Below are 26,640 nucleotides of genomic sequence, written 5' to 3'. Positions count from 1 at the left end.
CGCAAAACCTGTTCAGGTCAGCATTCCCGAAGTGAGGAGCAGGTCTGCGCCCTGTCAAGCTTGTGTGTTGACTGGAGTGAGTGGTGATGGAGCATTTAAAAGAAGCTCCCCCTTGCTAGTGTCGAGACGCAGAGGCACTTGTCTAGCGAATCAGACTGCCAAACAGCCAGTAATGTCAAGAAGCTCGTGGGAGCTCATTTTCAGCCATTAAATACAGGCTGCGATCTCGCCAACACAACCTTCGAGAAACACCCCACCAATCGGGCCCAAAATGACACGCCCGTTATCGCAAAATATTTGCAAAACACAATGTTTTGCTCAGGTTTAGATACATTTTCTCGCATCCTCGTGCTTTAACATGATAAGACGCAACATGGTGGATGAACTGGCAGTGCGTACATGAAGGGAATCTGTCTCGTTATTTTGAATGAACACCATTATGAAATAAAATAGCTGCTTGCTGACAGTTCACCTGTTCATCTTTTCACAGTGTAATACACTGATGTATTTAAATCACACTCCAGTAAAGTTGCAGAACTTTTGACTTGCCAGATCCAGACAACTAAGATTGTATGTTATCACGATTACCTTTTCAATGATAGTTGCAACAAGGCAGCAGTTAATTGTCTATGAATTTCTTAGGGCAGCGTGGTGGCGCAGTGGTTAGGACTGCTGCCTCACGCCGCCGAGGACACGGGTTTGATCCCGGTCCTGGGTCACCGTGTGGAGTTTGTACATTTTCCCCGTGTTTGCGTGGGTCTCGCCCCCAAGACCCAAAGATGTGCAGGGTAGGTGAATTGGCTCTTAAATAGAAATATTTAAAATATATTTATATATTTAAAAAGTCTCTGCACTTATGTTAAACATCCTTTATGTCATTGCATTTGATGGAGTTTGGAACCTAACGTTCGGACTGAAGATAGCCAACAGCAGTCTGCATAAACCTGCATAGACTTGTCCAAAATGCTTGCCTTGATTTTTAAAAAACTATTGATTTTATTTTGAGTTTACTTAGTAAGTTTGTGATGAGGAGTAGAGAGTAACATAGAACATACATGCAATAAAAGTTTATAGTAAGAAGAGTGTACATGGTATACAATAAAGATCCATAGTATGTTCCTACTTCCATGTTGTTGAGTGCAGAAATTGAAATACTGATTTGTTGAGTTAATTGTATTTTAATTCAAAACAGTGCATTTTATGATTATCATTGAAAAAAAAACAAAATCCTGGAAACACTCGAATTCAGGCAACATCTGTGAAGAGAGGCAGTTATCATTTAACTACCAACCATCAGAATTATTCTTTTGTAACTATTTAAATTGTTACAGTAGTTTGTAGTTTCAGTCAGCCAGGATGTATCTGTACATTCTGCAGTTTCATGTTATCATGACTGTCCCACCAGAGTCAGGGGTCATATCATCATCATCATCATGCACCAACATCAAAGACCATTTCTCATTTCCACCCCATCACTCCTCTGACAAGAGTCCTGTCCAAGCTCCACTGCCAGTATTTCAGTGTGTCCCATTGGTATATTGGGCAGACCCTGTGCTGGTGGGCAATCAATGTCTCACTCTGATAAAGCTGTTAAGCTATTGCCTGTTATACTTACAAGCTGAGGCCCGGTCCCTTAGGAAATGCAGAGAATCTGGACAGAGTGGTGGCCTGCTGTGGCAGGCTTCTGTCCCTCCTGCTGAGCACCTGGCAACCGAGTGTTCACAATGGGAAAACAAAATTGGCCTTCCAATCTTCTACTCTCACTTTTTACCCTCGACTTCTCGGTGTAATGCAACAGTATAGAAAACTACTGTCTTCATATCTGATTTAAAGCCTTGTTTCTGTTTTGCCAGACCTGTTGCAGGAAATGATCACCCAGCTGTGCAACCTCATTCAAGCAGGGATGCTGAGAGCACCAGTTTGCAACAAGGTTAATTTCCAGGATTATCAAACTGCTCTCAAAGCTGCTACAACTCCGTTTATATCCAGCAAGCAGATTTTAATCATGTGATCTTTTTCAAAACTGTAATTAACCTACTCAAACATTACAAATCATGACATTTTCTGAAGACAGACAGCATTTTCTACAGCAACTCTATCCAATCCAGCCTGTGAAAACATTGAGATCTGTCCACCATATCTTGGTTTTAATAAAGTTATCACTCAAAGTGTGGTTGTTTGAAATGGACTGGGTCTGTGCGATGTATATGTTAAAACATGTAAATTATGTAATTTTACTCCAAATTATCATTATTTAGACAGCAGCTCAGTGACAGCAGTCTGCTATAATTGGGGGAAATTGCTTCAGTACTGCAAGGATGTGAGGAAGATGCACAATACACACCACTATGAATTTAAAAAAACTTGGATTTGAAAATAAATCTGCAAGTTGAAAGAAAAAGAAAAATTATATGGTTTTCAGTTTGAAATGCGTTTAATTCAGTTATAGAATAGAAAATTACAGTACAGAATTAGGCTTTTTAGTTCAGTTCTTTCAAAGGACGATCCTTTTCTTTCATGACATCTTTGTCATCTAACCTCCCCACCCTCTAAATTATCCCTTTTGAACTACCTGCACCCCCCCCCCCCCCCCCCCCCCGTCTGCTTTTGCAACAGCATAAAATCCATCGCATTTCTGCCCCCTTCGGTTCCAAAGAAAAGTCAAATTGGATTCAAAACGTTAATTCAGGTTTGTTGCCACTGCTGCTGGCAGACCTGCTGAGTTATTCTTGCATTTTGCTTATTTCAGACCTCCAGAATCTGCTAAGTTTTGCTAAATCGTCTCCTGTTGTTTCACATGCAACAATTCAGAGATACCTGTTGCTATCAGACAAAAAAAACAGCAAATTAAACCTCTTTGTGAGATAAATTAGAGTTATAAATAATAGAGAATTAGGTGTGATCATAGAAAACATAAAAAGAACATAGTTAGGTTTGGATGTATGTGTGCAAATGCACAAAGTGTGGTTAATATGGTTGGTGAACTGCAGGCACAAAGCCTGATGGCAATATGATAATCTTGTAATAGCAGAGATCTGGCTAAAGACAGGGGAGTGTTGGAAGCTAAATGTTCCTGAGTACAAGGTAAACAGAAATGATAGAGAAGGTAAAAAGAAATAGTAGTTTTGATTAAGGAAATTATTATGGTCGTAGAGAAAAATTATCTTGGAGGATTGAAGACAGAATCAAACACTTTAAATCCTCTTTCCACATCATTTGAATTTTTCAATATTACATCTTGATATCCAATCACCTGCCAAATTAGTTTAATTCCTCCCAGCACGAATTATTCTGCCCATGAGGAGATTAGTCTCAGCCTTGTTCAGATGCCACCTGTTAATCTTCCAGGTCCCTCCTTGTCTGAGAATTGGTTCTAATGTCCCAGAAACCTGAATCATTTCCTTCAGCACATGTCCCAAGCCACACATCAAACAGCCATGTCTTCATATGTCTACTCTCAGGAGTATGTAGCACTAGGAGTAATCCAGATATTCTTAGGTTAAGGTCCTGCATTTTCACTTCCTCCCGAGCTCCTTCAACTCTTAACTGCAGGAACTCTCTCCTTTTCCTCCCTGTGTTGTTAGTGGACCGTAACCTCTCGCTCTCGCATATGGATGATAAGGGCATAGTGTAGGTTAGATGGCCTTTAGTTTTTTTTTCCATGTCGGTGCAACATCGAGGGCCGAAGGGCCTGTACTGCGCTGTATCGTTCTATGTTCTATGTTCTTCCCCCTGTGGAATATCAGCATGACACCAAATGCACTTCAGCAGTAGTAGAACTGCCTGCCTGTCAAGCATATTTTCTCCCCAATAAGTACTGTTTCCTTGCACTTCACTGTACTCAATGATTGAATTTTCACCTTGATAGTGGGAGCCTACTGGGAAATATAGCCAAGTTACAAGAGACACTTGCCTGATGAAAATTGTGGCCACTAACAAAGATACTACAGAAATTGTAGAGGTATTCTGGAATTCCAGTTCCTACAGCAGGAGGCCCCTAGCCTCAGAAGGAGATAGTTGACAGCTCAAGGAACTAGAAAAACAATATCTGTGAAAAAGGCAGAGGCTTATAGAATGGTGGATAAAAATTCAATAGGGCAGCACGGTAGCATGGTGGTTAGCATAAATGCTTCACAGCTCCAGGGTCCCAGGTTCGATTCCCGGCTGGGTCACTGTCTGTGTGGAGTCTGCACGTCCTCCCCGTGTGTGCGTGGGTTTCCTACGGGTGCTCCGGTTTCCTCCCACAGTCCAAAGATGTGCGGGTTAGGTGGATTGGCCATGCTAAATTGCCCGTAGTGTCCTAATAGTAAGGTTAAGTGGGGGAATTGTTGGGTTACGGGTATAGGGTGGATGCGTGGGTTTGGGTAGGGTGATCATTGCTTGGCACAACATCGAGGGCCGAAGGGCCTGTTCTGTGCTGCACTGTTCTATGTTCTAGTAACCTTTGAAAGGGACTAAGGTTACCACAATGATTCTGCCCAGGGGATTAATTGTAGGTATATGGAGAAATAGGAGAGTGGTTCTGAAAAAGAATAGGAGAGTGGTCTGTTATAAGGCAGAGGCAGGATGAGAGATAAAGTGTGAAGAATAGCAGATCATAAAGTGTTAGCAGTCGCCATGTTTTGACCAAACATCAGTATTTGCTGGCATCTGGGTCTGTTTGCTGGATCTGTGAAACAAAGCTTCAGCAGCTAGAGAAACATTAAACTCAGGGCAGCACGGTGGCGCAGTGGTTAGCACTGCTGCCTCACGGTGCCGAAGTCCAGGTTCAATCCCGGCTCTGGGTCACTGTCCGTGTGGAGTTTGCACATTCTCCCTGTGTTTGCGTGGGTTTCACCCCCACAGCCCAAAGATGTGCAGGGTAGGTTCAGTGGCCACGCTAAATTGCCCCTTAATTGGAAAAAATTAATTGGGTACTCTAAAAATTTTTAAAAACTGACACCATCGATCTTCAAAAATCTGGAGAAAATCAGATAAAGAAGCAGGGTTCGAAGCTTCATCATTGAAAACCCTGCATTGCAGAAGAATGCTCTTTAGTCAAGGGTTGGGTGACCAGTAAAGCATCCTTCAAGAAAGCTTGGCCAGCTTATCTGATTGGGATCATGTTTGAGTTCAATTTGTGAGTTGAGAAACAGTTATCACTTATTGAGTTAAAGTGATAGTGACGCTTATCGAGTTAAAGTCCGCGTAACGGTTTTTATTCAGGGTTAAGTATTAGTCTGTGTGCCTAATAAGAATCTGTGTGACACATTTGTTCCGAATAAAGTAAACTTGATTAAGAATACCTAAATAAGAAATTTGTGTGACGTGACAGTTGTGACCCCCTCGTCAGGAAGGGCAGCAAAGCACAGTCTAGGTGTAGTGACATAAGCACAAAATCTCGACTGGAGCTTCAGTGCTGCACTGTCGGAGATGCTGCGCTGAATTCACTGCCGTTGGGATTCTCCATTTTGCCGGGGGTTTCCCGACGGCATGGGGCTGCCCCACAATGGAAAACCCCATTGACCAGCCGGCGAAACGGAGAATCCCGAATACATGTCGCGCCAGAAACACACATGTTGTCTTTCAGATGAGATGTTAAACTTTAAAAGATCCAATGGCATTATTCAAAGAAGAGCAAGGGAATTCAGTCTTGACGAATATTTATCCTTTAACCTGCATAATTAAAAACAGATAGATTTAAAAGATTAATTTACCAGGTGTGGGCATAGCATTTATTACCCATCCCTAGTTTCCCTTGAGAAGGTGATGGCGAGCTTCCTACTTGAACAGCTGCAGTTCCTGTGGTGTAGATACACCCACAGTGTTGGGGAGGGAATTCCAGGATTTTGACCCAGCGACAGTGAAGGAACAGCGATATATTTCCAAGTCAGGATGATGAGTGACTTGGAGGGGTCCTCCGGGACTGGTGTTCCCAGATATCTGCTGCCCATGTCCTTCTAGATGATCAGGAGTTTGGAAGGTGCTGCCGAAGAAACCTTGGTGAGTTCCTACAGTGCATCTTTGAGGGATGCACCCATCCCCCCACCCCCGGACCAGCCCCTTCCAGCCCCTCGAGCCTCTCAGAGCAATTGCCAACGGCTCTATAGCCAGCGCGAACAACAGTGTGGAGAGGGGGCACCCTGTCTCATCCCCCGGTGCAGTCTAAAATAGTCCAATGTTGTCCTATTCATCTGTACACTTGCCACAGGAGCTTGATACAACAACCTGACCCAGTCAATAAAGCCCCACCCGAATCCGAACCATCCCAGAACCTCCCACAGGTAATCCCATTCTACCCGATCAAAAGCCTTTTCTGCATCCATTGCGATCACTACCTCCACCTCCCTACCTTCCGGGGGCATCATGATCACGTTTAATAGCCTTCTTATATTGGCCACCAACTGCCTACCCTTAAAAAACCCCGTCTGGTCCTCCCCAATAATGTCCGGAACACAATCCTCAATCCTGGAGGACAACATTTTGGCCAGCAGTTTGGCGTCCACATTCAAAAAGGATATCGGCCTGTGGGACCCACACAGTTCCAGGTTCTTGTCCCGCTTCAGAATCAGTGAAATCATGGCCTGTGACATCGTCGGGGGCAGCACCTCTCTTTCCCTTGCCTCATCGAACATCCTCATCAGCACCGGCCCCAATATCCCAGAGAACTTTTTATAAAACTCCACTGGGTACCCGTCCGGCCCCGGGGCATGGCCTTCAGACCCTCCACTATCTCTTCCAATGTGATCGGGGCCCCCAGCCCTTCTACCAACTCCCCGTCCACTTTTGGGAGATTCAGCCCCCCCAAGAAGTGCCCTCTGGCCCCGTAGGGGTTCCAACTTGTACAGCCCACTGTAGAAATCCCTAAGCGCCTTATTTACCCCTACTGAATCCCCAACCAGGTTCCCATCCCCGTCATTACTTTCCCTATCTCCCTGGCTGCCTCCCTCTTTCTAAGCTGATGTGCAAGCATTCTGCTGGCCTTGCCAGGGAGGATCTTAAGAGGTGGAATACACTGCACTTAAAGCTGGCAGGGAGTGTCCAAGTGGTGAAAATGAATATTCTGTCGAAGTCCTTGTTTATCTTTCAGGCTCTCCCGATCTTTATACCACTGCGTAGTTTTTTCGGAAAGTGGACACGATCATTTCTGATTTTGTATGGGCGGGGAAGGTGCCCAGGGTGGGGAGGGGCAGCAGGGGGGTTGGCGTTGCTGCACTTGCTTCATTATTATTGGGTGGCAAATATGGACAAGGTGTGGCGGTGGTGGGAAGGAGAAGGGTAAAGTGGGTTAGGATGGAGAAGGAATTTTGTAAGGGGTCTAGTTTGAGGGCTATGGTAACGGCAGTATTGCCAACGGCTCCGAGTAGGTATTCAGGGAGCCCAGTGGTGTAGTCCACAGTGAAGATATGGAATCAGCTGAGGAGGCATTTTAGCATGCAAGGGATGTCGGTGCTAATGTCGCTGTGAGAGAATCATGGATTTGAGCCGGCGGGGGGGATGGATAGTGTATACAGGAGGTGGAGGGAAGTGGGCCTGGTCAAGGTGAGGGATTTGTATTTGGAGGAAGGGTTCGCCAGTCTGGAGGAGCTAAGGGAGAGGGTCGAGCTGCTGAGGGGTAGTGAGTTCAGGTATCTGCAGGTTAGGGACTTTGCACAAAAGGTCTGGAGGGGGTTCCCTAGGTTGCCGGGATACACCCTGCTGGAGCGACTGCTGCTTCCGGATGTGGAAGGGGAGGGAAGAAATGGGGATAAATACAAGTGGCTGGGGGAGCAGGGAGGCGAGCGGGTGGTGAAGATCAAGGAAAAATGGGAAACGGGGTTAGGAGATCAATTGGGGAGTATGGAGTGAGGCACTGCGTAGGGTACACATGACCTCCTCTTGTGCGAGGATGAGCCTGATACAGTTTAAGGTAGTGCACAGGGTGCATGTGAGTCGGTCGAGAATGAGTGGGTTCTTTCAGGGGTTAGCAGATAAGTGTGAGAGGTGTGGGCGGGGACCAGTGAATCACGCGCACATGTTTTGGGGATGCGAAAAATTGGGATGATTCTGAGCGGGAGTGTTTGCAGTCTTAGCCAGGGTAGTGGGGGAGGAGGTGGACCCGGACCTTTTGGTGGCAATATTTGGGGTTTCAGAGAAGCCGGAGCTCATGGAGAGGGGGAAGGTCGATGTTGAGGCCTTCGCCTCTCTGATTGCACGGCGGCGAATTTGCTGGAGTGGCGGTTGGCATCGCCACCGGGGGTAGCGGCATGGACTTGTACGATTTCCTGCGGTTGGAGAAGATAAAGTATGAGTTAAGGGCCTCTTCAGAGGGGTTTGAAGAAAGGTGAGGGATGTTTGTGACCATGTTTGAGGAGCTTTCCGTCACAGGGGAGGGGTGAGGGGGTGAAAAAGGGGAAAAATCTGTCCAGACTGTAAAGTTGATTGTTAGGAAGTATGTTTCCCGGGGTGTTTTTTGGCTGTAACCTGCTTTGATACATGTTTGTGATAAAATACATTTTTTTTAAAGTAATTCCTCCTGGCAGAGGCAGAGCATCATGGGAGTCCCGGAGAATACAGGGACGGGACAGTTAATGATGTGTCAACAGTGTTTACTGTACATGCGGCATTGAATGCATTCACGCCACTGTCGAGATGCCGGAGCATGGAATTCTGTCGGGCGTCTTGATCCAGCCTCGATTTTCGACGACACGCAATTCTCCACCCAATCGTATTTCCCAATTCCAACGTCAGCCGATGGAGGTCCCGCCCAATGTCCTTTTCCAAGGCAAATGTAAAACATGGTTAAAATGTTAACTTTTTGAGGACGGTGTATTTCTGTATCCAACGGGAAAGTACAATCAGATTGTAATTTTTGTATTTTACACAAATACGTAGAATTAACATTTTGTGGTTTTATCTTGGATTCTACTTTAAACCATTTTATTATTTGTAATCCACATACTTTCTATATTGGTAGAAAGAAAATTTGACTTCTGAATTATCTTTAAAGAAATCCTTCAATCCTCAAATGGTTCTTTAAATTTGACAAGTTATGTATTTTTTTAACCATAATACTATATACCATACATATACAGACTTAATTAGAGCACAGTGTAAGGTCCCAATTTCTCCCTGGCTTAGTACTGGTACAGCAAATCTGCTAATGTGCAGAGCAGGTTTTTTGCCAAATACTCCAATCCCCAGATCTACTGCACATAGAATGGGTTCAAATCAAAATTACCTCCATGTCTGTCACATTCAATGTTTGCAAAGCAACAAAAATCGAAGTTCAAAGGATGCTAGGGAAACGAAGAAGGGTTGGGTTTTAAAATTATATTAGTTGCTCTCCTCAGCTGCTCATGATAGTCTTAACTTTTGTACGAAAATAGACCTTCTCTGGTAAACCATCTCACTTAGAAAACACTGGCTCTGCATTTCAAGCATTTAGCACAGATTATTTCTGAAGAAGGATGCAATTCCCACTGAAATTAATGCAGATATGTTATCAGGTTGCACAACTAGGAGAATTGTCCCTGATTTGAATCTCTGCTGCCGTGTTTGATCTGTTCCCTCTCAGAGGTTGTTTGAAGAGTAACCATGATTATTCTGGCAAATAAATTGAGCAACGAGCTGACCATTACAGATCATCATCAACAAGCCACCACCTGTAGAAAAAGCAAAAAATAACATTCATTAGAATCCATAGAATTCCTACAGTGCAGAAGAAGGCCATTCAGCCCATCGAGTCTGCACTGACCCCCTGAAAGAGTATCCTACCTAGGCCCACTCCCTCGCAACCCTGTAACCCCACTTAACACACCTAATTTTGTCACTGCTCTCTCCATACAAAGTATGATTTTTCCAATTCACAAATAGTTTGATAATACTGAATTATGAGTTTAATACTTTTCATGGTTACACCTCATAAAGCCAATTGAGAAATAAGGCTGCTGTTTACTCATGTTGGTTCCCTCCAACGTGGAACATAAACCCAACCCTGTATATATTTTAAAACTTTATCCTTACTATTATTTCTTATTTTTAAACTGAATTTTTCTGCTGAGCAAAAATAATTAAGATGGTTGACTCTCTTTCTCCCCTACCCGGCCGGGCGGGGGTCCCAGTGGGACGGGGTGGCGTGCACCACTCCGGCGTCAGAGTGGTTGGCGCCTCACCGGCCGGTGGGAAAGGGGCTTGGCGCCATGCCAACCGGCAGCGAAGGGCCTCCGCCTGCCGGCGCTAGTCGGCGCATGCGCGGAAGCGCCAGCGCGTGCTGGCATCATCCTCGCGCAGAGGGAATCGCTTCCGCACCGGGAATGGCGAAGGACCACGGCCTCCGGTGCGGAACAATAGATTGCTCCCACGGCACGGGCCCGCCCACGGATCGGTGGGCCCTGACTGTGGGCCAGGCCACCGTGGGGGCACCTCCTGGGGTCAGATACCCCCCAAGAACCCCGGAGCCCGCCGACGTCGCCAGGTCCCGCTGGTAAGGGACCTACTCCAATTTACGCCGGCGGGACCGACAAAGAACGGGCGGGACTTCGGCCCATCGCGGGCCGGAGAATTCGGGCATTCCCAGGGCCCATTGAGTCGCGCCGGAACCCGCCATTCTCCGAGGCTGGCGGCGCGACTCACGCCGGGGCAAATTTTTGGGGGGCGGGAGAATTAGGAGGACGGCGGCGGCGGGATTAACGCTGACCCCCGGCGATTCTCTCACCCAGTGTGGTATCGGAGAATCCCGCCCTTCTGTCTGTCAGTTGTCAGAACAAAATAACTCTCTTCTCAGTTTCAGAAATGTCATACCTCACTATGCCAAAGGAGTTTCTAACCTGGGACTGTGCAGATCAATTGCAAAATGAGTTACAGGAATGCAACTGCATTTGTTTAGCCAGCCTCGCTACAGGAGTCTATGGGTCTATTGGAACAATGGCTTCCCATACACTAGCTCGCAACACGAATGGCATCCCCTTTCAACCTATAATGGGTGAGACATTATCAAATCCAAATTCCAGATGCTGGATAAGCATCCTTTGTTGACATCACTGGGGAATAAAGATTCCATGAACCAAGACACTGGCTGTTAGAGGAGTTTATTATTACCTTTCTGAGGTATGCAGTCAGCCTGCTGTTTCACATCCAACTGGCACGCCACACAGAAACAACCTCTGACCAGGTTGGACCACCAGCCCATCTAGGCTGACTCTTCATCACCTACAGAACTGACACAATCTCTGCATGCCTACTTGTGGCATCCACGCCACCTGAAAAAGTAACTCTTACAACAGCAGTCTACAGCCAGCCAGCCATTGGATGCCTACGTGAAAGACTTCCTCATTTGTCTCTGACTTTGAACTCTGGAACTCATGTGAACCAATATTCAGTTTTTCTGTGGTGCTTGTAGTATAAAACCTTAATTTCTCTGTCCCTCCCTTCACTGTGTGAATGTGGAGTGGGAAGTTGCGTATCCTGCTTTTTGTTTTGAATGTGTGAAATAAACTAACCTTCTGAGTTAATCCTAACTCAAGTTTGCTGTGGAGTTATTAATAAAATTGAATCACACAAAAACTGAGGGGTTGAGAAACTCCATTTATTCTCAAAAAAACTAATTCAAAACACCTTCCGCTTTTGGACAGGTGATAAGAGGAAAATAGCGCAGTTTGAACAGACTCCTATCTGTGGGATAGCATGGGAGCATTGAAAGCAGATTCTAGATTGTGGTTACTCAGAAAAGGCCGTAATAAAAGCATCTTGAACTCTACAATCCTTTTAAAATCCTTAAGCAGCACATCACAATCATGTTCACAATTCAAAAGTGACAATAATTGATTGTTGTCCTGATGGTGATCTCTGCCAATCTGTAACAGGCTTCTAGCAGCTCTCGTTGATTCACTTTGAAAATAATTCAAATGAATTATTCAACACTGAGATTGTGGAAATATCATGGAGTCATGCTTTGTCATCCCACCTTAGAGCAACTTGAAGAGCTAGCCCACCACCCCTAGTCACCTTTCAGATTACCATTGCTTTTACATTTCAGTTATAACCGACAAAATACAACACAATGATATTGATATCCAGGCAAACCCAGAATTGTTCACACTCACAGGACACATGTATATTAGAAGAGTATCTTATTGTTTCAGGCTTAATTTCAGTGCTCCTGGTGGCTCCGAGTCAAATTATGTTTGATAACACTCCTGTGAAGCGATTTGGGACGTTTTATTCTGTTAAAGGCACTAAATGAAAGCAAGTTATTGCTGTCTCTCCCTTCATATTCTGTTTCAATTTTTACTATAATAAGCATTAAATCAATTGGAAAATATTTACTTTAAAGCTTGTGGCAGCACGGTGGCACAGTGGTTAGCACTGCTGCCTCACAGCACCAGGGGCCCGGGTTCAATTCCACCCTTGGGTAACTGTGGAGTTTGAACATTCTCCCCGTTTCTGAGTGGGTTTCCTCCAGGTGCTCCGGTTTCCTCCCACAGTCTAAAGATGTGGAGGCTAGGTGGATTGGCCTTGCTAAATTGCCCCTTAGTGTCCAAAGGTTACGGTGGGGTTATGGGGATAGGGCAAGAGATTTGGCCTAGCTATGGTGTTCTTTTGGAGAGCCGGCGCAGACTTGATGGTCCGAATGGCCTCCTTCTGCACCGTAGGGATTCTATGAGAAAGCCGCAAGAGAAATTAGATGCGTATTTGGCCAAAAGAGTCTGATTTAGCTGTTCATAGGTTGGAAGTCTGGTTAGAATCCACCACACGTTTTTAAGAAAAATCTGCTTAGACTTACCCAAAGCCAACCACCACTGCCACGCTAAAGGAAACTCAGCCATCACTGTAAATTAAATAAAACCTGGAGTTCATTTAAAAGATGGGACTTTCCAATGTGTTATAAGACAGGTCCAAATAGATCTGGACATAAACATGAAAATCATCAAAATTACTAATGCAGGCTGGTCTACAATTATTAACTTGTATGAGGCTCAAGCACTGCTTCCAGTTGTAGGCAGGGTAAGCAGTGAGTATACATCAGTAAACAGAACCAAAATCAGGAATTTCTGTTATGCTCCTGTAATTCTAAATGAAGACTCTGGTGGAACTGTAGGCAGCACAGTAGCATAGTGGTTAGCACTGTTGCTTCACAGCACCAGCGATTAGCGATCTGGGTTCGATTCCTGGCTTGGGTCACTGTCAGTGCGGAGTCTGCACGTTCCCCCTTGTCTGTGTGGGTTTCATCCGGGTGCTCCGGTTTCCTCCCACAAGTCCTGAAAGACGTGCTTTTTAGGTGAATTGGACATTTTGAATTTTCCCTCTGTGTACCTGAATAGATGCCGGAGTGTGGCAGCTCGGGGCTTTTCACAGTAACTTCATTGCAATGTTAATGTAAGTGTACTTGTGACTCTAATAAAGATTCTGGGCGCGATTCTCCGCAAATGTGGAGAGTCGTGAAGGCTGCCGTGAAACCGGTCGTGTTTCCCGGCAGCCTCCGCGCCCCCTCCCGGGACCCGATTCTGCTCCCCGGTCGGGGCTAGCAACGGGGCCCCGTGAACCTCGGCATCGCAGGCTTAGCGAAATTCGCTAAGCCCGCGCGTGAAAGTTAACGGCGGCTGACGCGCACGATGACATCAGCCGCGCATGCGCGGATTGGATGGCTCCAACCCGCGCATGCGCGGATGATGTCATCACGCATATGCGTGAAACCCGCGCATGCGCGGGCCGGTATGCCCCTCAGCCGCCCCGCGGACTGATCCAGCGGGGCGGCGGAGGAACAAAGAGTGCGCGGGTATCGGACCCGCTGCCGCGATCGGTGGGCACCGATCGCGGGCCCATGGCACCCTTGGCATGGCCGTGGTGTGGCCGTGCCAATCGGTGCCATGGTTACCCAGAACGGCACTTTGCGGCCGTTTTCACTAACGGTGAGAGCAGGTGTGTTGCCGTTCGTGAAAACGGCCGTAAAGGCCTGGGAAATCGGCCCATCGGCTCGGGGAAAATCGCTGCTCGCCGTAAAAAAACGGCGAGCAGCGATTCGTGTCGGGGGGCGGGCGTGGGGGGAGAATAGCGGGAGGTCAGGAAAAATGTCGGGAATGCCCTCCCGCTATTCTCCGACCCGTCGTGGGGGCGGAGAATCGCGCCCTATAATTATTATTAACTGCAATGTGTAGCATCAAAAGTCGTGTAATACACAATTAAACCTCTGTTTTAAAATTCTCATCCTTGTCTTCAAATCTTTCCATGGCCTCCTCCCTTCCTAGCTCCATAACCACCTCAGAAACCTGTATTTATAAAGCACTTTTAATGCTTTGCAGGAGCATTTTAAAATAAAATTTGACAAAAGTCATTTAAGGAGAGGTTATGACAAAACGTGGCCAAACAGGTTCATTTTAAGAAATGTCTTCAAGGAAGAATGAATGGTAGGGAGTGCCTTGGGAGTGGAAGCCATGGCCACCAATACTGAAGCAATTAAAATCTCTAACCTTTAACCTTCTAAGATCTCTGCCCTCCACCAGTTCTAGCCTTTTGCCTATCCTCAATTATTATCACTCGATCATTAGTGGCCATGCCTTCAGCCCTAGGCCCTCTTCTATTCCGTCTTTGAATTTCCCCATCTCTCTATTTCTCCCTCCTCTTTGACCAACCCTACCTTAATATCTCCTTATGTGGCTTGGTGTCAAATTTTATTTGATAATGCTGCTGTGAAGCACCCTGCCATGTTTTACTCGGTTAAAGGCGATAATTACAAGTTTTGTGGCTTCTTCCAATGATCTGAGCCATTTTGCAGGTTGTTAACTTTTTTTTGGTTATTGGAATCTGGTTATTGGAAGTGTGACCAATACTTGTGCATCCTAATGACATGAGAAAATTTGAGATGATTGAGTGGCTTCAGAGGGCAGAAAAGAGTCAAACATGTTGAGGTACATGGGGCTGCATTCTCCGATCCCCGTTGCCAAAATCGCATGTGGCGGCGGGGCGGAGAATCCCCGATGATGCTGAAATCGGGGTGGTGCCACTTTCGCAATGTGCCGCCTCTTGAACTGCGAGTACACCGCACGCCGTATCCACGGCCTCCGTACGTTGGCTGAGGCCCGCCCCGCGATGCTCCATCCCCATCCGGCCGAGTTTCCAACGGCGTGGGACACGTGTGGTCTCACCCGTCGGAATGCTGCATGGTGGCTGCGGACTCATTCCAGCGCCGTCACATTTGGGAGAGGGCCAATCCGTGGGCAGGAGTGAACATATTCGGGGCTGGGGGCACTGTGGTGGGACGGTCCGGGGCGCCCGAGCCGACTGAATGGGGTGACTATTTTGCGGGCCGGGTCTGCGAGCGGCATCCGCCATGAAGCACGGCGCAGCTGCTGCAGGCCGCCGCCGTGCTCATACGCAGCCAGGGACTCTGCAACTCTCCAGGTTGTATCGGCAGCTAGAGCTGGGAGCTCTACACTGCTTGGCTGCTAGCCCCCCCCCCCCCCCCCCCCCCCCCACCACCCCCACCCCACCCTGGAACAGGGAATCGGTGCCCGTTTTGCGTCAGTTTTCCTGGCATAAAATGCCACCGTTTTCACGCCTGCGTGGGGACGTAGTCTCCAGAACGGAGAATCCAGCCCATGGTACTTGAGTTACCTTGGCCATACTCAAAACCAGGGAAGCAGCAATGGAGAAGGATGGCTGGTTTCCTTCTCTAAAAGATATCAGTGAATCATTTGGGCTTTCAGTGAAATCCCACTATCTCAAGTACATTTTCCTTAATATTTTTAAAGTGGCTTCAGATTCTCAAACTGCCACAGTGAGATTTGAGCCTAAATTTGCAGGGTCATTAGACCAGGCATTACGCGTCCAGTAACATAATTATAACACTATTGTACATGTTAACCAGTCTTCTATGCCTCCTGGTCGATATGCTTGAATGGTATGCATGTTGGCCTACAAGTTTGTTGCTTATCTTGTTGATGGTCCAGGGATACTAACTAGGGAAGTGGGGAAAGAGTAACGCATACTCAGAAATAAAAATGGCATTTACTCGGTATCAATATTTACTGACACACTCCAATTAGCTATAGGTTTAATCTCAAAGCCCAGTCTGCTATCCTTGGGTACTCACCTGCTGAGCTCAGTATGACGTGGATGAGTGTAATGGTGATTGAATAGTCCCATACCCACTTCTTAACTATTGCTGCAAACAGCAAGCCACTGGTAAAGTATGTGAGCTCCATGGATAGCAGATTTACTAGAAGAATCAGACAAAACAAGTAGACCATAAAACTTAAATCTATTTAGCATTTGGCAAAATAAATAAACTCTGCATAACCCATTTTCTCATGGGGAAACTCAGTTTGCATTACAATATTTTTACATTTGAATTGTTAAAAAAAACTTACTTTCTTGGTTCTCAGCAAAAGAATAAGTCCTCAGCTCACTGATACTGAAAACTTCATCTATGCCTTTGTTACCCCTACTCGACTAAACCAACGCCCTCCCAGACAGCTTCCTATCCTCCAGTCTCCATAAATTTGAACTTGCGCAGAATTCGACTGCCATATTCTGACAAGGGCCGTTCGCCCATCATTCCTTCCTTGCTGACCTACTGGCGCCCATCCAACAACACTTCAATTTTGAAATTCACATCATTGTTCCCAAATCCGTCCATGGACCTCTTCCCTCCCTATCTCTGCAATCTCCTCCAACTTGATATCCTCCAATTCCATTCCTTCAATTCTGGCTTCAAATGCACCGCCACTTTTAAGTGTACCAACACTGATCTCCATGCTTTAACTGTCTGGGTCATCAATTCTGGAACTTCCTGCCTAAAATTCTTTGCAGCTCTACTTTCTCTACTCCTGCAAGACATTCCTTGGATCTTAACTCTTTTAAAAAGCCATTGGTCACCTATCTCATTATCCCTTTATCTGGTTCAGTGGGCTGGTTAGCACAGGGCTAAAGAGCTGGCTTTGAAAGCAGACCAAGGCAGGCCAGCAGCACGGTTCAATTCCCGTACCAGCCTCCTCTGAACAGGCGCCGGAATGTGTCGACTAGGGGCTTTTCACAGTACCTTCATTTGAAGCCGACTTGTGACAATAACCGACTTTCATTTCATTTTCAGTGTCAAATTTTGTTGATAAACTCCTGTGGATTGCCTTGAAATGTTTTACTGCAGTAAAGGTGCTATAAAAATGAAGTTGTTGCTTTTGTGTCAATTTGAATGGAATGAAATATTTTCCTGCTATGAATACACAAATTACAGAAACTGGGTGACCACAGATGAGACATCATACAGTTAAATATCGCGGAAATTACTTTACAGATCTGGGGCGGGATTCTCCGACCCCACGCAGGGTCGGAGAATCGGCGGGCAGCGGCGTTATTTCCGCTCCCGCAGGGTTTTAAAATCTCCCACCGGCCAAAAACCGGCGTTGTGCAAATCCCGCCGGCAGCCTCTGAAAACAGCTGGCGCCGGCGGGATTTCATTTTTTTTTTAGTGTCCACAAATCTCCGGCCCAGATGGGCCGACGTCCCGCCGACGTGGCCACGGGTCACGTCGGCGAAAATCACAGTTGCTTTAAAACGGCGTCAACCATTGATGATGGTTGACGCCGTTCAGTGTCGGGGGGCGAATGCGCGTGGGGTGGGTAGCGGCATTGGGGGGCGGTGGGGGGCACGGTAGAGGAGGCATTGGAGGCATTGGAGCGCGGTGGGGGGGCGGTGGGGGGCACGGTAGAGGAGGCATTGGAGCGCGGTGGGGGGGCGGTGGGGGGCACGGTAGAGGAGGCATTGGAGGGCGGTGGGGAGCGGTGGGGGGGCGGTGGGGAGCGGTGGGGGGCGGTGGGGGGGCGGTGGGGGGCACGGTAGAGGAGGCATTGGAGCGCGGTGGGGGGGCGGTGGGGGGCACGGTAGAGGAGGCATTGGAGCGCGGTGGGGGGCACGGTAGAGGAGGCATTGGAGGGCGGTGGGGAGTGGTGGGGGGGCGGTGGGGGGCGGTGGGGGGGCAGTGGGGGGCACGGTAGAGGAGGCATTGGAGGGCGGTGGGGGGGCGGTGGGGAGCGGTGGGGGGCGGTGGGGGGCAGTGGGGGGCACGGTAGAGGAGGCATTGGAGCGCGGTGGGGGGGGCGGTGGGGGGCACGGTAGAGGAGGCATTGGAGGGCGGTGGGGGGCGGTGGGGAGCGGTGGGGGGCGGTGGGGGGGCGGTGGGGGGCACGGTAGAGGAGGCATTGGAGCGCGGTGGGGGAGCGGTGGGGGGCACGGTAGAGGAGGCATTGGAGCGCGGTGGGGAGCGGTGGGGGGATAGGGGATGGGGAGGAGGTAGGGGGGAGAGAGGGGTGGGGAGGTAGGGGGATGGGGTAGGGTGGGGGGGTAGTGGGTTGGGGGTGTTGGGAATAGAGAGATCAATCACTTACCTCGAGTGCCGGTAGATTGGGGTAGAGGAGGCATTGGAGGCCCCCCCCCCAACAAATGCCGGGTCTTCCCCCCCCCAAACAAATGCCGGGTCTTCCCCCCCCCAACAAATGCCGGGTCTTCCCCCCCCCCCAACAAATGCCGGGTCTTCCCCCCCCCCCAACAAATGCCGGGTCTTCCCCACCCCCAACAAATGCCGGGTCTTTTCCCCCCCCCAACAAATGCCGGGTCTTCCCCCCCCCTCCCCCAACAAATGCCGGGTCATCCCCCCCCCAACAAATGCCGGGTCTTCCCCCCCCCCCCCCCCAACAAATGCCGGGTCTCCCCCCTCCCCCAACAAATGCCAGGTCTTCCCCCCCCCCCCCCCAACAAATGCCGGGTCTTCCCCCACCCAAACAAATGCCGGGTCTTCCCCTCCCCAAAACAAATGCCGGGTCTTCCCCCCCCCACCCAAATGCCGGGTCTTCCCCCCCCCCAAATGCCGGGTCTTCCCCCCCCACCAAATGCCTGGTCTTCCCCCCCCCCCAAAATGCCGGGTCTTCCCCCCCCCCAAAATGCCGGGTCTTCCCCCCCCCAAAATGCCGGGTCTTCCCCCCCCCCCCCAAATGCCGGGTCTTCCCCCCCCCCCCAAAATGCCGGGTCTTCCCCCCCCCCCCAAAATGCCGGGTCTTCCCCCCCCCCCCCAAAATGCCAGGTCTTCCCCCCCCAAAATGCCGGGTCTTCCCCCCCCCCAAAATGCCGGGTCTTCCCCCCCCCCCCCCCCAAAATGCCGGGTCTTCCCCCCCCCCCAAAATGCCGGGTCTTCCCCCCCCCCCCAAAATGCGGGGTCTTCCCCCCCCCAAAATGCCGGGTCTTCCCCCCCCCCCCAAAATGCCGGGTCTCCCCCCCCCCAAAATGCCGGGTCTTTCCCCCCCCCCCAAAATGCCGGGTCCCCCCCCAAAATGCCGGGTCTTCCCCCCCCCCAAAATGCCGCCGCCCCCCCCCCCAAAATGCCGCCGCCCCCCCCCCCCCCCCAAAATGGCCGCCGACCTCCCCCCCCCAAAATGCCGGGTCTTCCCCCCCCCCCCCCCAAATGCCGGGTCTTCCCCCCCCCCCCCCAAATGCCGGGTCTTACCCCCCCCCAAAATGCCGGGTCTTCCCCCCCCCCCAAAATGCCGCCCCCCCCAAAATGCCGGGTCTTCCCCCCCCAAAATTCCGGGTCTTCCCCCCCCCCCAAAATGCCGGGTCTCCCCCCCCCCCCCAAAATGCCGGGTCTTCCCCCCCCCAAAATGCCGGGTCTTCCCCCCCCCCCAAAATGCCGGGTCTTCCCCCCCCCCCCAAAATGCCGGGTCTCCCCCCCCCCCCCCAAAATGCCGGGTCTTTCCCCGCCCCCCCAAAATGCCGGGTCTTCCCCCCCCCCCAAAATGCCGGGTCTTCCCCCCCCCAAAATGCCGGGTCTCCTCCCCCCCCCCCCAAAATGCCGGGTCTGTCTCTCTCCTCCTCCTCCTCCAAAAAACGCCGGGTCTCACCACTTCCGCAGCTGGTGAAACTGACGCTTTTCGCGTCAGTCAGCTGCTAGCCCCTCCGGGAACGGAGAATAGCGGCCTTAAAGAAGGCCCCGACGCCGGAGTGATTAACACCGATTTTTCTCGCCGGAAACCCGCCTTACGACGGGCAACGGAGAATCCCGCCCCAGATTTGTAGATAATGTTGAATACTGGTGCCCCACGCTGCTCCTCTCACTTATATTGCACCTTATTTTGTTTCCTGTTAGTGGGCAGCACGGTTGCTCAGTGGTTAGCACAATTGCTTCACAGCTCCAGGATCCCAGGTTCGATTCCCGGCTTGGGTCACAGGCTATGCGGAGTCTGCACGTTCTCCCTGTGTGTGCGTAGGTTTCACCTGGTGCTGCGGTTTCCTCCCACAGTCCAAAGATATGCAGGTTAGGTGGATTGGCCATGATAAATTTCCCCTAGTGTCCACAAAGGTGAGGTGGGGTTACTAGGTTAAGGGGATAGGGTGGAGGTGTTGACCTTGGGTAGGATGCTCTTTCCAAGAGCCGGTGCAGACTCGATAGACCGAATGGCCTCCTTCTGCACTGTAAACTATGAATCTATACTTGGCAGTGTCAGTCCCAACAAGCCTAGGAAACCCAAACTTATCTTTGAGTTGAGCTTGGAGGGGCTTCAACTGCTGACAGACCTCAGACTTTCCAGCTATGTCAAAGGGAGGAGCTAGCAAATGCACAGTTCTGCATCTTTACATTCTTCAATCCAAGGACAGGCTCCGTGCGCATGCATATAAAGTGAAAAAGAAGAAAGACCTGAAGAACCCAGGTAAGGGACCAACTGTGGAGTGCCAGAGTTAGCAAGTGTTGCAGACAGAGAACACACAGATTTCCAAAAAACAGGGGAGTGAAGTCTGGGAGAGGTTCCAAAAAGATGTCCAGGTAAGGGACATTGATAGGGGAAAGAAACAGATCCCAGTCAAGTTGAGTTAAAGTTTAGTTAAAAGAGAGGACCAGAGAAATAGGCTCCAAGTTAGACAAAGGGATGCAGAGAGCAGACTTTAAATAAAGAGGACTGAAGAAAAATGCTGCAATTGAGTGGATCATTGAGGCAAAGGTACCCTTTGGTGCTGTAGAATTCTGCTCGGCATGACTGAAGATTTGAAGTTGTGCCTGTAATTTGGTGTTTGGCTCTGTACTCAGGAATCCAGAGGACAGAATCTTGGCAGATGAGATTGAAACCCTACAAGGTTGGCCATTGTTTTTTCTTCTTTTATTTATAAATTTAAAACACCCAATTCTTATTTTTTTCCAATTAATGGACAATTTAGCATGGCCAATCCACCTACCCTGCACATCTCTGCGTTGTGGGGGTGAGACCCACGCAGACACGGGAAAAATGTGCAAACTCCACACGAACAGTGACCCAGGGCCAGGATCAAACACAGATCCTCGCCGCCGTATGGCAGCTGTGTTAATCACTGCACACAGTGCTGTCCCCTGAGGTTGGCCATTGTTGATGGTATCCGAGTCTGGTAACTAAAGAGGGCTCAGGAGAAGCCCTGAAGATCCAAAGAGGCAGCAGAATAGAGATGACTATGGTGAGTGTCGCTGGAGCAAAGGTACTCCTTTGGAGCAGTAATGATCTGTGTGGCACGACCAGAGAGCTGAAGTTGTGCTTCTGAGTGTTCAAATGCAAACTCAAGAACCAAGGGAATGGATTCTTGGGAGATGGAAACTCTACGAGGTGGACTGTTGTGAAGTTGTCTGGGTTGCAACAACTTTTGGAGAGAATTCCAGATCTTCAAAGGTGAAAATTGGAATCAACCACAAGCAAGATGGAGTTTAGTGAAATTGTTGACTCGCAGTGTTACTGACATCTGGGTGGATTGTTGAGATATCCATGAAATCTGATTAGGTCGCATTAGGCCAATTAGTGTGTAGTGCAGTGTGTTCAACCACAGTCTGCCTGTTAATTCACATATACTCTAACATTCAAGATATGTATAATATATAAGATGTCTATTGGGGTGGATTGTCCACCGCCAGTAGCAGAGTTCTCGGTGCAGTAGAGAAACCTGTGTCGAGCAAGAAACGGGATTGCTGCCCGCTGCTGCAGTCCCCTGCTGCCGACGGCAGTGAGCTACAGGCCCTGCACCAGCAGGAGGATGAAAATGGATCATTTGAATCCATTTGCATCCTATCATCAGGCTGGATACCTGATTCTCCATGCCCCCATGATGCTCTGGCCTTCTCGACCGGGATTCTGGCCTTCTCGACCAGGTTTCATGCAGGCATGGATTGGGCAAGTATTTTCAAGCATGGTCTTGACGTGGTGGATCTTGTGGTGGGTCAAGTATGTGACGTAGATGCCCCCAAAATCAATCGTAGGGCTCCCCTCCACCCCACAATGCAAATTCTGCCTACCTCATCACCCAGTTCCCCGCATCAGACCCCCCCATCTCAGAGACTCCTATCTCAGTGACACCCCTGTATCAGAGATACCCCCAAATCTAGGACCTCCCCATTTCAGAGACCCCCATTTAAGAGACGTTCATATCAGAGACTCCTAGATCAGAACCCCCCCAAATATCAGAGACCCCACCATATCAGAGTCCCCATCAGTCACCCCTGCCTGGAAACTAAAGCGCAGTCCAGGCAGAAACAATGAAAAACCATGTTTTTTCACTTACTTGTCTCTTACACCTGCTAACTCGGGCAGAAGTGTAGAAAGCAGAAGCTGTTCCATCAAAGAAAGGCAAAACTCATCACAAGGCATTAACCCCCCTCAGATCCTTTGATCTGCAAGGCTTCTAGTCACTTTCAAAGAGAAATAACTTTTAATAGGCTATATTTGACAGGGTAATAGCTTTCAGATAGCCGGTTGTTTGCATTATTTATTTAAATCGATCTTCACGCTTGAATGCATCTCAGGTACCCTGCTGTGAAGCTAACCACAATGTTTATAAACAACTTGGACTAAATTGCAAGGCACCACGGTAGCACAGTGAGTAGCACTGCTGTCTCACGGTGCTGAGGTCCCAGGTTCGATCCCGACTCTGGGTCACTGTCCTTGTGGAGTTTGCACATTCTCCCCGTGTTTGTGTGGGTTTCGCCCCCACAACCCAAAGATGTGCAGGGTAGGCAGTTTGGCCACGCTAAAATTGCCCCTTAATTGGAAAAATTGGGCACTCTAAATTTAAAAAAAAAATTGGGTACTCTATATTTTTTTTTAATGTAGGAGTTAATTGCTTTCACTTCACTTTTTATCAGCAGAAAACACTTAACTGTTTATTATGTGGAAAAAGCTTTCAATTTTAGCTAGATGTTTCATAAATGGGGGTCTCATGGGGGGAATCTTTGATAGGGGGGCTTGATGTGCCATCAATTGTACGCGAGACGAGTGCTTTACAAAAGTCAGGCTTTAATAGACTAGAACCTAGCTCAGCGATGGAATGGACGATCGCCGGGCGTTTGTCCATTTATACCTCGTTAATGGAGGCGTGGTTAACTCAGCCTCTCGGCCATTCAGTCGAGAGGCACATGACCGACCAGGGCCAATGGTAAGCCGGTGTTCTGGCCCAATGGCAGACAGGTATGCAGATCATATCACCACAGGGCTCTTCTTTGATATGGGGATATCAATGGAAACCCCCATTTGAAAGCCGACGAAATGGAGAATCTGGTGCAGCGGTACGGAGAAACCCGCCCATTGTCTTCCAAACAGAGAATCCTGTCTATTGCAACTGTTTTATCTTTTTGATCTTGGATAGTAAAGTTTATTTTTGTTTGTTCAAAACCTGTGGAATCTTGTAGCTTTATTCTTTTGACAAGTGTCTTGAATCTCAAACTTTGCCTATTTTAAACAAAACGTTATTTGTTCTTAACCAGATTTTAACCAAGGATCATAACAAATTTTAAAAGTCCGATGAAAAAGAGGGCCGTCACTATCTAATTCCTTTTGAAAATAATTTATAGACTATGCCTTCCATAACGGTTTGTGACAGAGAATTCTGAACTATCTCTCCCTACATATGAAAGTTGTCTACAAGAGTTATTAAAAATCCCAGTGTAAAACTAATTTGTTGTGAAATAATAAAACAGAAAGTTATACGTTCAAACATAAAAAGAAACAAAAACTATTGTTCATAATCAATACCATCAACATTTCTAAACAGAAAAGATAGCTGACTGTTGTGAGCATTTGCTACATTGAGAATTGTGTCCAGTTCTAATCTGGTTTTATCCCATGTTTTCTCAACATATGCTAACCATTGGAACCATTTTTATTTTCAGCAATTTCTAGTTTTATTTTTTATTATTTCCGATTTTTTCTTTTTATTTGTAATTAAAAATTTAGTTAAATCATGTTTAAAATAATTTAATTTTGCAATCCTCACCGTTTTTTAAAATTCATTTATGGGCTGTGAGCGTCGCTGGCTAGAGCAGCATTTATTGCCATCCCTGGATGGAACATAATCATTCCGTCTTCTCTTTAAGAATTCTAACATGACCTCTGTATGAGCTAAGTGAAAAGCACAGTTGCTGATCAGCATGAGACCACAGCTTAAAATAGTCCCAAATTGACATCTTCAGAAAACCAATTGCAGTTAGAGTGCAGTAGGATCACTTCCCTATGGTTAAAATTGACCAATATTATTTGAACAGGGCAGGAAGAACAATGGCAACATCCATTAAAATATCACAGCAGCTTTAATTCCTTAATAATTGCCCCACCACCCTCAGCGATTAGTGTTTAATGGACTATAATTTATCAAATCACTTACTTTTCAAAATGAATCTTTCTCAACAGAAAATTCTGGAAAAATGCAGTTGGTCAGGCCATGTAACATCTATAGAGTTTAAGTTGGACAGAGGTAAACAAGTTCCTGCATTTAATGGGGCAGTAGTTGAGGGTGGGCAGAATGGGAGATACTTGTTCTTATTTAGATTTTTTAAAATTTATGGGAATACAAATTACCAGATCTATGCTTGTGATTAACAGTAAGAGAGTCTGGGGTAAATTTCTGGGTAGATGATAGCACCAAGCCCAAATACCTGATGCCAAGGTCGGAGTCAGGGGCATTTTCGGAGGGGCTCAGGCCACATAATTCTGTCCATCCCGAGTAAATACCACACATGAGTAGGCCAGGACTTCCCCAGGGCCCCAGTGGACAACAACGGTGAATATCTCAACATGTTGCCATCGAAAGAGTCAGGTCAATGTTTCATTTCAATGACCTTTATGCAGGCAGTTGTAACGAAAGGTCCGTGACATGACGAGTTAAATGTGTTGCTCCCTACACAGATACTGATCTGTGAGTTTTTCAGGCATTTTCAGTTTTCATTTCAGATTCCAGCATCCACTTATGTATTAATGCTTCTTTACTTACCTAGGTACTTAGAGCTAGTCTTTGCTGCTTGTGTTTTAAAGTCAAATGGAATCAACCCATCGAATGAATCAAGTCTGCAAAATTAAATGACAGAAACCAGCATTTTCAGGAACTAACGAAACAAAACAAAATAAATACAGCCCATCCAATTGCTCCAAAGAACAAATTCTGTATAATGTTACATATGAACATACAAAAATGATCGACTGGAAAAGACCGGTTGGTCCATCAACCCTGCCTAGTACAGTCTTATTGCACTGAACGCATGCTCCTCACCACCCTCATCCGTTAGTGGAAATGTAACCTCCTAGATATCCTTAACACTCCCTCTTGGAATTTATAATTGATTTATGTTCAAGGAAACCTACTAGCTGTGTTCCAAAACTCAAACTTTCATTTTAATTAACAGGATTCAGCAGAATAGAGTTGGTCCTATTCCTGGAGGTGTCATCACATGACATCCTGCCTCTAATCAGTCCACCCTATTACGATCCTGGACCAGACCCCAACAGTGGCTAGGATACTGGACAGAAACCCCAATATTTTATTTTAAGTTCGTAAGACTGTGAGGAAAGGATACTTCGCCCAGGAGTGATTACATGAAACATAGGGATATGGTGTTTATTATTAATACAGTATTAAAGTATCTTTAGCATCATATCAGAAAATAACTTACAATTACCCCTTAAACAATTATAATCAATACAGTGATACAATAACCCTTAACTGCTATCTTTATTCCCACTCAAACAACAAAATCATCTCAGCTCTCAATCCACCTTGAAATACAGTTAACACTCAGGAATATCTGCTGTATAGAGATGTCTGGACACTCCACTTTGAGAAATAAAAATATTTTGACATTGCTTTAAAGAAAAGAGACCTCACCCTATCAGAACAATGCTGGATCTGTAGCTGAAGTCTAAAGACATTCTGGCTGTATTTCTTCAGAAGCTGATACTCAGCTTGTTTCAGTTCACCAACCATACAATTCTGAGCTGCTTGGAAAGACCCTGCTAATCTGTCTACAGACATATCTTTGTCTGAACTGCAGTGAGAGCAGATGCTTGACTTCTGCTCACATTCCAATCTGAAACTCAACTAAACTGCTTTTCTGCAAAATGCCTGGTACCTTAGCACCTCCCATCAATGACATCATCTTACCAAGCTGAAACACAATGGGCGTGACTTAATGGCCATGATGCGCCCGAAAAGCAACTCGCCGGGATCCACCCAGCTCACAACGCTACACGAGACCTGACGCGATCTCGTGAGACGTTGCAATATGAATCTCACCCATTGTGGGTGCACATTAAAGTCTCACTTTAATGTGCAGATTCCTGAGTTAGCCAAGGCGTGGGATCAATCTCCCTCGCCTCGGAGAACTCGGGCAAGCGCCGTTCAGTGCTGGTCTCCACAAACGGG

At 47.6% G+C, this 26,640-nt stretch overlaps 2 protein-coding genes across 8 annotated transcripts in view; one reads left to right on the top strand and one right to left on the bottom strand.

Annotated features, from left to right (window-relative positions):
- Positions 1–26,640, top strand: part of mecr (mitochondrial trans-2-enoyl-CoA reductase) — a 361,687-nt gene that overhangs the window by 309,915 nt on the left and 25,132 nt on the right. For 3 of the 6 annotated variants that reach the window (XM_038796361.1, XM_038796364.1, XM_038796344.1), the window contains one exon: positions 1,854–2,188. The exons of 2 other annotated variants lie outside the window; for them this stretch is intronic. In XM_038796361.1, the coding sequence (XP_038652289.1) occupies positions 1,854–2,011 (158 nt within the window). In that variant the 3' untranslated portion in view covers positions 2,012–2,188. Of the gene's footprint in view, positions 1–1,853; positions 2,189–26,640 lie in introns of those variants that run through there. One more of the 6 variants, XR_005460537.1, reaches the window with a different exon arrangement.
- Positions 8,551–26,640, bottom strand: part of LOC119965562 (transmembrane protein 244-like) — an 85,065-nt gene continuing 66,975 nt past the window's right edge. Inside the window, exons 3-6 of one of the 2 annotated variants that reach the window (XM_038796368.1) lie at positions 25,216–25,289; positions 16,049–16,174; positions 12,743–12,787; positions 8,551–9,623 (exon numbers count right to left, since the gene is read on the bottom strand). In XM_038796368.1, the coding sequence (XP_038652296.1) occupies positions 9,532–9,623; positions 12,743–12,787; positions 16,049–16,174; positions 25,216–25,289 (337 nt within the window). In that variant the 3' untranslated portion in view covers positions 8,551–9,531. The remainder of the gene's footprint in view (positions 9,624–12,742; positions 12,788–16,048; positions 16,175–25,215; positions 25,290–26,640) is intronic. The other variant, XM_038796370.1, reaches the window with a different exon arrangement.

Source organism: Scyliorhinus canicula, chromosome 1, assembly GCF_902713615.1.
Source record: "Scyliorhinus canicula chromosome 1, sScyCan1.1, whole genome shotgun sequence".
Taxonomy (NCBI): Eukaryota; Metazoa; Chordata; class Chondrichthyes; order Carcharhiniformes; family Scyliorhinidae; genus Scyliorhinus; species Scyliorhinus canicula.
This window is presented reverse-complemented; position numbering and strand designations above follow the sequence as displayed.